The sequence below is a fragment of the Polypterus senegalus genome, chromosome 15, assembly GCF_016835505.1.
Source record: "Polypterus senegalus isolate Bchr_013 chromosome 15, ASM1683550v1, whole genome shotgun sequence".
Lineage (NCBI taxonomy): Eukaryota > Metazoa > Chordata > Cladistia > Polypteriformes > Polypteridae > Polypterus > Polypterus senegalus.
This window is the reverse complement of record NC_053168.1, coordinates 90,183,014-90,195,659: the sequence shown is the minus strand read 5'-3', so window position 1 is coordinate 90,195,659 and position 12,646 is coordinate 90,183,014. Positions and strand designations below refer to the sequence as shown.

General features: G+C 37.0%; 1 protein-coding gene across 1 annotated transcript in view; it reads right to left on the bottom strand.

The window, feature by feature from the left end:
• Window positions 1-10,999, bottom strand: part of LOC120515506 (cadherin-17-like) — an 85,966-nt gene extending 74,967 nt beyond the window's left edge. The window contains exons 1-6 of the mRNA XM_039736567.1: window positions 10,923-10,999; window positions 7,424-7,525; window positions 6,994-7,131; window positions 4,945-5,083; window positions 4,153-4,311; window positions 1,532-1,731 (exon numbers count right to left, since the gene is read on the bottom strand). Of these exons, the coding sequence (XP_039592501.1) occupies window positions 1,532-1,731; window positions 4,153-4,311; window positions 4,945-5,083; window positions 6,994-7,131; window positions 7,424-7,525; window positions 10,923-10,973 (789 nt within the window). The 5' untranslated portion in view covers window positions 10,974-10,999. The remainder of the gene's footprint in view (window positions 1-1,531; window positions 1,732-4,152; window positions 4,312-4,944; window positions 5,084-6,993; window positions 7,132-7,423; window positions 7,526-10,922) is intronic.
• Window positions 11,000-12,646: the final 1,647 nt, after the last annotated feature.

The window sequence follows — 12,646 nt, the reverse complement described above, 5'->3', positions numbered from 1 at the left end:
GATCCTTGCAGCCTTCCCTACCCTCAGCTGGTTCACCACCTGCGCAATTTCAGTGAGATTGGATGGTTCACAGCTAACTGGAAGACCAGCCTCAAGAACCATGGCCCCAGAGCTATCCAATGTCCCAGCTGGAGGATCAGCTTTAAGCAGCTTCTCAAAGTAGCCAGCACAGCAGGTCACAACTGCAGCGTCATCCATAAGGATTGTTCTATCACGCACCCTGACTGTGACTCTTCAAGGAACAGATCCAGATGTGCGTAATTCTTTGATTCTTCTAGAAGTAGAACGTGGGTTGCTAGACCACAGATAGTGTGTCAGTTGCTCACAGATTCCTCTAACAAACGCCTCCTTATTTGTCCTCAAAGCCTTCACAGCCGTTCTTTTTAGGCCCTGGTACAGACTGGCGTTACCATCAACCTGTGCGTTGTGACTACTCTCAGTAATATTTAGGGTGCCCCGTGAGATGAAATACCTTCTTCTGGGAATACCAGCAACAACAACACAATCCTCAGCAACCTTCAGGGTCTTGTCATTCAACACTATTTAAAAATGCTACATGTCATGATGCTGTATTTGTACCAAAGCCTAAAACTGTTTGTGCCTCATCATAAAATTCACTTGAATAAATGTCTACCATGAAGAAGCAGTAAAACTTACTGAAACCATCCATAATGGTCTCTTTCTAACATATTTTGAACAGTGACTCATCATGAGCAAAAAATGGCATTTGATTCTGTTTCATCATAACTTATCTCTGTCATACTTATTAATGATATGCATGTGTACTGCAGAATTTAAAAACATAAAGTTTTACTATTAATAGGCAGTGGTGAGTGAAACAACCAAAGTTTTTTTCACATACATTTGCAAATGCAAAACCAAATAAAAAGGGAATTGTGTAGTTTTAAAATTTTTGGGGCGTTTGAAAGAAAGGAACTTTGTTACTTCTGGGTTTGGTAACACTGTATTCCTCCCACCCCCAACATTAGACAGGGACATTTCTCATAAAATTGGAAACTCAACATGGCTAAACACAATCCATGATGAGACAAAAGGACATATTCAAAGACAAAAGCTGTAATTCAGCAAGACAATAAAACTGTAATCCACATTAGTTGGCCAGTAAATGCTATACTTGTGGTCTTAAATGAGATCTCTCTTTGTTTGGTACAAAACTCTGCATGAGCTGGTAACAGTGCCTTCCTATTAGGGCCAGTGCTCTCTTGCTGCCTGATGGTAATTGTAATTTTTTGGTTGTTCCCCTCTCCCTGATATACCATATAGTCTATATTTTAAACTGGACAAATAGCAACACGCATGTAGAATTTTGTGAAAATTGGTTCAGCTGTTTTTTGTGGGACTGACAACCAGACAAACAAACAACTTACAATTTTATTTATGTAGATTATGTTGTATCCCTTCACCATCAAACAAAAGCAGGAAAAAACAGCGGACAGTTTAATCTTTCATTGTAGAGTATATACAGACTCACTTAGGTCCTCCTAAAACAACAAATGTCTAGGATTCTTACCTGTGTAATAAAAACTGGGTGAGGTTCAGTGGAATTTTCTTTAATTGTTACCGGCCCTGGGGGCTGCCATAAGTTTTCTTTTACTTCAATTTGCACTTTTGCATTGTCAGATAAGGAATTTACTGACAAACCTTCTAAGTCTTTTACTGTAATAAAGAGGACATAGTGCTTATGCTTGCTTGGGTCCAACTGTCGGGCGCCTTAAAGTAAACAAAAAAAACAAAACACTTTATATGCATAGTACAAACTTGAAGACTGTGCACCAGAGAAAACATAGTCAAGTGATGAGGCACCCTGATTGTGTAAGTATAACTAGTAAGGAGTACTTATTGTGAGTAGCATATCATACAATTAATAGAAAATGACTACAGTGCTTTAACTGATTTTGTAAATTAAAATTGCTATATAAATTGCATAAATCTGTCAAAATGTTGATGTAGTTATATAATATAAACAAGTGAAACATCCACAAAAGCTACTCATTTACTCAGCTAATACTGTGGGTCTCAACATGTGGGGCGGGCCCCCTAAGGGGGCGAAGATTTGAAAACAAGAATCAAAAATATGAAAAAAACATCTGTTGAAACCAAAACAAATTAACTTAAACTACATTCTGATACTAGAACAATAAATATAGTTAGATAAATGTCGATAAAAGTTAAGTAGGTATGATAAAATATGCATCTACATTTCAAAAAAAATGTTGGGGGGGGTGCGATTAAAACTGTTATGAAAACTCGGGTCGCAAATATTTAAAGGTTGAGAAACATTGAGCTAATATATTAGTGATTTTAGAGTCACAAAGAGCCTATTCAGAAAGCCGTGAGTGAAATCAACCTAGAAAGCTAGCTTTAAAATTAGTTAAGTTTAAAGTCATTAATTAAAATCAGTATACTTGGAAAAGAGCTTGCAAATATGAATGTGCCATTATGCTGATCCATTATGCATAGATATTCATCCAAATTAATGAGAATGATACAAACTAACAATTAAGTTGAATGTTTTTATTTAATTTTTCTTGGGTGTTCCTTTAGCTCAAAAGTCACTTATACATCTTTTCTTAGGTTTTCTTACTCAGAGAATCCATTCCTAATGTTTTTGTTTGAAGAATTGCATTACAAGTTGTTTATAATTTCTCATTTTTTTGTGTCATTTTGTTTGGCTGCTGGGAGCTGCCATTTTGAGAATTTTGATTAACTCGTTAACATGGTAGTGCATCCCATGATGCACCAGGATTGTATGATTGTGATATCATCAGTGTGACCATATAAAGATCATCTTGCACAGTGCCCATTTATCTGAGATTGGATAAATATACTACATATGTGCTACTTTCTTTAATACTTCTGGTTTTGATATTTGCATTAATTATAAGACAATTAATTGTTAATGTTAATTGCTTTTGGTGATCAATATTTTTGACTCCTAGTTTTTACTAATGCTCCGTTTTTCCACCATATCGTTTCTCCAGGTAATTCTCATAAATGTTTACTGGAATGCCTTCAGTCAGTACAACAATGTTCATACACGTCGCATTAAGTGGCATATGAAAAGGTAACCAAAGTATGATGCACTCTTGAACCTCCTTAAAGAGAAAGGCAGCAGTAGTTCAATAAAAGGAACAGAAGATAAGACGCGAAATAAGGGACAGGCAAGATAGGAACTCAGTAACAACCACAAACTCAAATGAACAGAAGCTGCTTGTTTAAATCTTTATGCCCAGGAGTGCAGTGGTAGCGCTGCTTCTTTGCAGTAAGGAGATTGTGGGTACACTTCCTGGTTCCTCCCTGCATGGAGAGCACTTTGAGTAGTGAGAAAAGTGCTATATAAATGTAAAGAATTATTATTAGTATTTTTATTGTTGTCATAGTCTATTTCAGGTGGTTTACCTAGCAATGCTGCATCAACATCTCCACAAAATAGCTGTGCCTGTGCTAAAATAGCATCACAGAAGAGGTAGTAAGTTCAACTTTCTGATGCAAATTAATGTCAATTCAGAATTCCTGTGTTAAAAAACCTTAACTATATGTATACTTTTCAGAAAATTCAGGAAAGGCACAAAATTTAAAGAAAAGTGCAAATCATAACAACAGTGAAGTAATTCCTGTAATATGCTGACTACAACTTGAATTAAGAAGGCATTTCAAAGAAAAAGATGTCCTTTTTGTGTTTTTATTATTTAGGTTGTCAAAGTAGTGGACACTACATGTTAAATTCAGGGATAAATTAAAGTTTTCATAATTAGTTAGAATAATAGTAATCTTAGAACTTCATCAGTATTTTCTATTATATCAATGTTCCAAATAATATAGATTTTAAAATGTTTTTTTCCTTTTCGAAGCTGTAAAATATAAATAATTTAGTTATCTGTGCCAATAAAGTCCATATAAAATCCAGTCATTCCAAATAACACTGACAGGCTGCATCTTTATACCAGTAAAAGATGATGAAATTCAAATGAAAAATAAACAAAGTGCCATAACATCAAGTCCAGCCGATCGTGCTTTATCACCATGTAATGCTTCCTGCTACAGCTGTGTTAACCATGTGTGGCAAGGATTTATAGGTTTTAATCAGTGGTTTACTTCAAGAAGAGATTTTAGCTTAGTGTTAGAATGTACCATCTGGAGTGGAAGAGATTTCCCCGGTTTCACTGTCAATCTGAAAGAGATTCACTTGATGGAGTTCTGGGATTTGGGTTAGAATTGAATAATTGAGTTTAGCATTTGGAGTGTTTGGATCATCCTTGTCTGTGGCAAAAACACGCATGAAGGGACGCCCTGCAAGGTGCAAAAAAGAAAAGAATAGGTTTAGCATTATCAAAAGCTGCATATAGTGTACACTCCATTCTGTACAGTTAACCCCATCATTTTACATTTGTTCAGATACAGTACACATTATATGAACAGTATATTTATTTATATACAGCATATACATATATATGGATTGAGAAGAAATGCAGTAATGTTTCTGAATAATGAAATAATGAATATAGCAAAAGATGTTACCTTTTGACAAAACTGAAAACAAATATTTCCTTTTACTGTACATGCATAAATCCATTTTCTGCATGAACTGTAATTGAAGGTTACAGGCATTTTTGGTAAGGTACAAACCAACCCTGAAAGGAATGCAGTTTATCTGCACAGAGTATATGCACTAAAAATGGATCAATTTACAGTAATGTTAATTTTAACATGCATTTCTTTGAGATGCAAGAGGAAAACAGGAGTACCTGGAAAAAAAAAACACAGATTGTGACCGGGACATGATTTGATTTCACTTCCCTTGGCCTTTGAAACTGCAGGACTAAATTTTGCACTTCTATGCCACCCAATCCATTAATAGCAGTGCATTAATAGCAGTGACAAACATCACTAACTTAATTCCCCCAGCATGAGCAAAAAACATACCAGGTCGTGAGTGCTGTCTCACTACTCCATTGTAAATGCTCTGATTGAAGATAGGCTTATTATCATTAATATCCAAGACAATTATTTTAATGTTTACAGGTCCCTCCACAGTCACTGAGTTCTCATCTTGCACACTTATCTAGAAAATAGGTGATATGAAAAAAGCAGTAAGGATTTAAGTACTGGAAGGACTACAAAACAAAGGATATAAAGGATATATTCATTAATGCATGACATCCTGCAGACTTTCTGAATGCGCAGAGGTGACTATCGTAGGAAAAAAAAGTCGCTTCCCCCTAAAAAATAAGAAGTCTGGATATTTATATAAATAGGGGCAGTTGTAAAAAATGATCTAAGTGGCAAATATTTTAAAAGCAGCTGAATGAATAATAAAGGCTATTGCAATTTAACAATACATATTAAATAAAAAGTATTCAAATTAGTTGCAAAAATGTACCACATTATTTTGATAGTTTATTGTTAAGAAACAATAAATTTTAAGTTCATGTTTGTTGTCATGTCAAATTATAGAGTAACTGTAATGGATAGAAGCTGTCGCAATACAACACATTCATGATGGCTTAGGGTAGTTTGAACATGCACAGTGAACCGCTCTGCAGTTAGTAAAGCTGACGTCAATTTTGGTTTGTCTTCAATGGTTTTTCAGATATGAGGATTGCATATTTATTGACGGACTTTTTCAAGGATCAACATTTAAAGTTGTTAACGCTTTTTCTTTTGGAACTGTTTTGCCCTGGATGTTGTCAATTTGTGCACGGACTGCAGAAGCGTACAATTCATCACCCCATGCATGACAGCTGCAAAGTGATCTGTGCACTTCCTGATTATCTAAGTTTACAGATAGACTCTATGATTTAGCAATTGCATTTCTCTGATTTACAGTATACTGACAATTAGCAATGAATTTGTGACAGCAAATTGTGTTTTCAGTTTATTTTAGATAACTGAGGACTAATCTCAGACAATGAATTTATCTAGTCTTGACTATGTCTCGTGTCCCTGGTCATTTTCATCAATTTGTGCTTTTTTCTGTGGCTTAAAGTAATCTCAAAACCACATGGACTTTAAACGCCTGAAAGAAAGCCAGGTTCTTAAATAAAGATAGGGATAAAATTGAAAAAAGAAATGGTTTGGAGTGGTACTCTGGTGGGCAAGTGGGTGAATAATCTAGTTAACCAGATAAGAAAGACAGACGTTCAAGGTCTTTTTAGTTATATGCTAAAGAGACAAAGTGTTGCTATGTTTCCCTTTATCTATTTGTACTTTATGTATGTTTTCATTTTGTCTAATAAAGGTTCTTTTCCAACTTTATGTTGTTCTTGATGATAACATCTGCATATGGATGCATAGCACATTTTTCATGACAATGAGCTGACGCTCCATTTTGGTTTGCTGTCTGCCTTGCATGAGATAATACTGGGATCTGAACAGGTGTGAAAAATGGATGAATGAAGGGGTGCATGGCATCTTTGAGTGCAACAAGATATTTCTTTTTTTTAATTAAATATACTATACAGGGCATTGTGTTCCATCCATCCATTCATTATCCAACCCACTACATCCTAACTACAGGGTCACGGGGGTCCGCTGGAGCAAATCCCAGCCAACACAGGGTGCAAGACAGGAAACAAATCCCAGGCAGGGCACCAGCCCGCCGCAGGGCGGCATTGTGTTTCTAAATGTAAAAGTGATGAATAATAAATGAATTGAGTATTATTGATAGTTTGAAAGAAGAAGCTCATAAAATTTTCTGAGAGTTCGAGGAAGCTTATTAGGGCTGTAGCAAAATCAGTTCAGAAAAAGAAATGTGACCTTTTGGTGAAACTAAAATGATTTTTATCATGCAGATCAAACTTGAGACTAACAATAAAGAATCATCATCTCTGTTATTCCTCAACATAATTATTCTCCAACATAAATAATGACCACATTTTCCAGTTCCTCTCTATATAAATTATTCAGAAAAAAAAATCTTAAACAAACTGAGTACATAAGCAAAAAAAAAAAAATAAGAGTCACATTTAGTACCTGTATGTTATGAACATTCCTTGTTTCCCAGTCTAATGAATCATTCAAGAACAAACTACCATCAGAGTCAATGTGGATTTTGTTTTCTGTTTCTCCCGATACTGTATATTGCATGATGTTGGTGTTATTTGATATAAACTGTTAAGAAAAAGAGAAAAATAACTAAGAAAACAGCATTTTTGAAAATACAATTGTTGTTAGTATAAAATGAGCAAAATGCAAGGGAAGTTGTTTATCTGCCCTAACATTAAAATTTACTTGTCAACCCAATAGAATGCCATTTACCAGACATGTCACTTTTACTAAAATAAATCAGAGTAAAAACATATTTCTATTTTCCTCTATTTTGCATTGTGATACTATCTTAAATCTGCATGTTACTTACAGATATATGATGGCTAATTAAATTTAAAGGAAATAAAGAGCTTACTTGGAAGATGAGGTAATCTCCTACAGTGTTCTCTGGGATTTTAAGAACTTTGTCTTCAAGGGGTCCTTTTCTTTTACCCCATTTTGAAGAAAGTGTAACATCCTGTTAAACAATTTAATGTAAAACATGTAAAGATACAGCTGACAAAGTTATGTGTTAGATTTCCTCCAAAATTCATTTTCATTTTATTGGGAATGAGTGACCTTTACTAGGACCAATGTGTGAAAAACAAAACACTCCCTAGATGAGTTGCCAAAGAAATAAGAAAAAAAACATACACAGAAGCAATGGATCCCAAACAGCCCTACTGTCAGAATTGCAGGCTGTGACACAACCACCAGAAATGGCAAGTGAAAAACACTTTCCTCATATATACTGATGGTGAACAAGAAACCCACTTCACCATATTTTGATAAAATTCCAAAAAAGCTACAATATTAGACTATCATGCCATTAGTTCTTCAACTGATATACTGTATGAAGTACAGTATAACTGGTTTAAACATAGCATGAGATTCTTTTCTTGTTAAATATGCAGACTCTTCCCCCAAAATGCAAACTGGCAAGCCAAGCACATTTACCAGTTTGAAACTACAGGGATCACTTAACTGGAATGAGAGCGCCCCATTCTTCAACAACGAGCTCCATTGCTGATAAGCCTCACAGAAAGTATTCAGAGACTAATAACAAGCCATCTAAAGATGACCTGGCTTAGTTTACATCACAGAGGGCTCACTGCATTTGGTCTTTTCAATTATTGATTTATATAGGTTCTGCAACTATAATTTTGGTGTTTTTCAAATTTGTATTTCACATTTCATAACTGTTTAACATTTTCTTTTATTATTTATTTTATTATTATCATTATTTTCTGTAATTATTACACATTTACTTTTTGTCTTTAGCCAATGCCTGGATGCACAAAAAAAATTCTCATCTTGTCATAAAATCAGCAGCATTATCAACTATCAGTGATCAATGGGGAGCAAAAGAATTTGTGTCTAACGCTCCCTCAGATAAACAACGAAAGCACAAACAGATCCTTTAGGTTTCCATTCATCTGAAATAAACAAATCATTTATGGAACATCTAGTCTTTAACACATTCCCAGACCTCATATCTTGTATGATCTGCCATCTTTTCCATCAGGTATATAAGTCTCTGGAGACATCCGTGCCTTTACCCAGCAAAAATCAGTTTTGCTACAGTAACTCTTTATAGTATTATATGTATTTCTGTTAATTTAATGGCATTTTGACAAATACAAGTTATTATGAGGTAATGGACTATTCAACAAGAAAAAGAAAAAAAAAATAAGTGAATCAAACCATAATTAATTAAACAAAACAATGAGCCATGTCGTGTATTCATGTTATTTTTTGGATATTATTATTATTACTAGCAGGAGTACCCAGCGTTGCCCAGGAATGTATAACCGGTGAATTTCCCAAATGAAAGAAACAGAACATAGAAATAGAACAAACAGTTTTCTGATTCACATTTTATTGTAAGTTCTTCCACTCTGGATTTTGTCTGCTGTGGCGCTTGAGACAAATTTGAAATAGACTTTGTTCTGGCATCTGAAGTGGACGTTCCAATTCTACATCTTTTTTTCGGTGGCATGGGTATATTAGCGAAAACAGGATAATTATAATGTATTACATGGTATTACGTACGTAATAAGCACCACAATGAGATGAATTTACCTTATTTACAATATGTCAGAAAGCGTTTGTAAGGAGCGTCTGTGTTGAACCGTGCTGCAATCTAACGGACGTTGGCGATGCTAACTACAGAGAGAAGTGACATACAACCAGTGCTGCATCTGGGCAAAATGGTGTGGGAATGTTGCTGTTTTTTTAAGGCGAGTCTCTGTTTAAATGTGTTTGCATATAACGGATGTTGGAGAATGAAATACAGCACTATCAGTGCGTGGGGCAATGTGACCCGTGGAAACGTGGGTGTGTCAGCCGGTCACCCGCACTGGGTCGTTCACGTTTTACATCCATATGTCAGTTCCCCTTCACCCGATCAAAGCAGTCGGCCTTCTCATACTTGGACACTCCTGCTATCTCTTGGCAATTTAAAGAAACATGGGTAAAGAGCGATGCACAGAGACCAAAGCTGCCACTAGATGGTGTCGTGGTGAACGTCTGTTGTAACGTGCGGCCATCTTGTTGATGATAAGTACAGGGACGTGTGCTGAATGTTGTGTCAGTGAAAAGGTGCCCTGCGCTTCACCACGAACATTTTTCCCAACCAAACATACACCATGACCTCCTCCTGGTCACAAAGGAGCCCCATCCCCAGTTTGGTGCAGATCGGACGTCCGGTGTAGATTTGTATGGCGGACAAACAAACATACATACACACATACATACATACACACATAAATACAGTGGTGCCTGAAAGTTTGTGAACTCTAGAATTTTCTATCTTTCTGCATAAATATGACCTAAAACATCATCAGATTTTCACTCAAGTCCTAAAAGTAGATAAAGAGAAACCAGTTAAACAAATGAGACAAAAATATTATACTTGGTCATTTTCTACTGAATTCAGACTTGGTGACAGGTGTTGGCCCATTTTGGTTGACTGAATTACTATATTAAACAGACTTAATGTTGGCTATAATGTTAGTGTTTGTAGATGTAAAGAATTGGCCCGGTATGCATCATTGCTGGCTGCAGCCATCAGCAGCTGCACTGCTGTTCATTGACATATCACTGAGTAAACTGCTTAATCCAGACCAAGGTCACAGTGGAGAACTGAGCTTATCTCAGCTAGACAACAAACCCTGCACAGAGTGCCACTCAGTCTCATGGTGAACACATATATACACCAAACACACACAATGGCCAATTCAGCTTTACCAATTTACTTAACCTCCTCCAGACTGCGAGGGGGTGTCCGCCCAGGTTATGTTGGGGGCCTCGGGTGAAGGGCTTGGAAGCCCAGCTCTGTAGGGACCCGTGGCCACCAGTGCCTGAATATCCTGGGAGCCCAGCACTTCCGCGACACCAGGAAGTGCTGGGGGGAAGATGACAGGGGACACCCGGACAGCTTCCGGGTGCGCAGCCGGCACTTCCGCCACACTGGGGCGTGGCTACGGAGGAATGCCGGGAAGCAGCTGGAGCCCATCCGGGTTCCTATTTAAGGGGCCGCCTCCCTCCAGTCATTGGCGGAAGTTGGGTGGAAGAGGACGGAGCTAGAGAGAGAGGACGGGAGGCGGCCAAGAGAGAGGCACAAAGACTGTGAGGCCTGGACTTTGGGGGAATCGGTGCAGGAAGCACTGGGGTTTGGGTGCATGTAGAACTGTACATAATTGTAAATAAAGGGTGTGTTGGGTGAACGCAAGATGTCCGTCTGTGTGTGTCCGGGTTCGAGTCCACAATATATATATATATATATATATATACGCAGAGATATATAGATATATATAAATATATATATACAGTATATAAATGAATAAATAAATAATGGTCCATCTTGTACTTACCATTGACCTATACAAAGCCAATATCAGGATTACATGTTGAATATGAGACATGTTCTATTGTTCCAGTTATTTTCCTGTAATAATATAACATAAAAATGAAAAATATTTCATTATCAATCGCAAGATGGAAGAATGTTAAACATGAAGATACATTTATCTATTTTCCATTTGCACATTTTTGCATCTTTCCATGTATAAGAAAAAAAAATGAGATATTAATTTATTCATCCATCCATCCATCCTTTTCCTGAACCTGCATAATCCATACATAATAATGCATGTGGCGGGAGACTGTTTAACACTAGAATTACCAGAGCCCACAAGAAAGCTCATAAATCCGGCCCACCCTAAATCCATTCTCACCTCTCTGTCAGCATCTTTTGCCCTGTAAATATGTCGATAAGCAGCAAGCAGCCTGGTTTTTGCAGTTTCTCCGGTGGTGCAGGGGATTGTATAGCAGGCTGCTTGCTGCTTGGGATTTTCGACACATTTACAAGACAAAAGAGCTGAATGGAGACGTGCGAGTGGATTTAAGGTGGGCCGGATTTACGAGTTTTCTCGTAAGCATTTTGTTAATTCTAGTATTAAAAGACTTGAACAAACAATGTCAAAGGGCAATGATATTTTCTGAGTCAATGAATTATCAATTACTATGTTTGATTCATAATGAACTAACATTCTGCCCAGGGTTGTCTCCTACCATGTGTCTGTTGTAATAACCGTTAAAGGGATGGCCAAAACCACAAGAAAAAAAATACATCTTTATTTTCAGGTAAAACCCTACACCCTTTGATGACCTGGAATAAATACGTGCTAACAATGCAGCACCTGCTTCCAGGACTCAATCACTTATGGGCTTATGATCCAGACAAGCTGATTGAAGGACAGTTGTCTGAATTTTAGAGCACGGCTGCAAAGTGACAACAGCTTGGGTCAGAATTCAGCAGATAATGAGATCAATGAGTTTCTAGACAGGATAATACTTCCTAAATTATCAGATAGCCAAGCTACAGTCCTGGACTCGCCATTAACATCAGATGAGCTTCAGGAAGCTCTTAACTCCATGCCTAATAGGAAGGCTCCAGGTCCAGATGGGTTTCCAGCAGAGTTCTACAAAGAATTCTGGATCATTCTGGCGCCAACATTCTTCAGAATGATGTGTGAAATACAAGAAAATGGTAGACTACAGCCAAACATGAATTCAGCCAACATTAGTCTCCTGTTAAAACCAGGCAAAGATCCTATATTTCCTACCAGCTATCGCCCAATTTCTCTTATTAATGTTGACCTGAAAATAATTTGTAAAGCCCTTGCAAAAAGATTAGAGAAGGTAACCCCTTTCATAATACATCCAGACCAAACTGGTTTCATTAAGGGGAGACATTCATCCACAAATTCACGTAGATTACTCAACTTAATAGACTTTTCTTATAGCAGAAACATGGAAACCAGTATATTATCTCTCGATGCAGAAAAGGCTTTTGATAGAGTTAACTGGAAGTTCTTATTTGCAACTTTACATAAATTTGGTTTTGGAAACTTCTTCATAAACTGGTTAAAAATTTTATACAGTTCACCAACAGCATGCGTCAGGACAAATGACCAAACATCAGATAGCTTCTGTCTTCAGAGGGGGACCAGGCAGGGATGCCCTCTCTCCCCCTCGCTATTTGCTATCTTTATTGAACCACTAGCAGCAGCAATCAGGCAAACTACAGTTATTA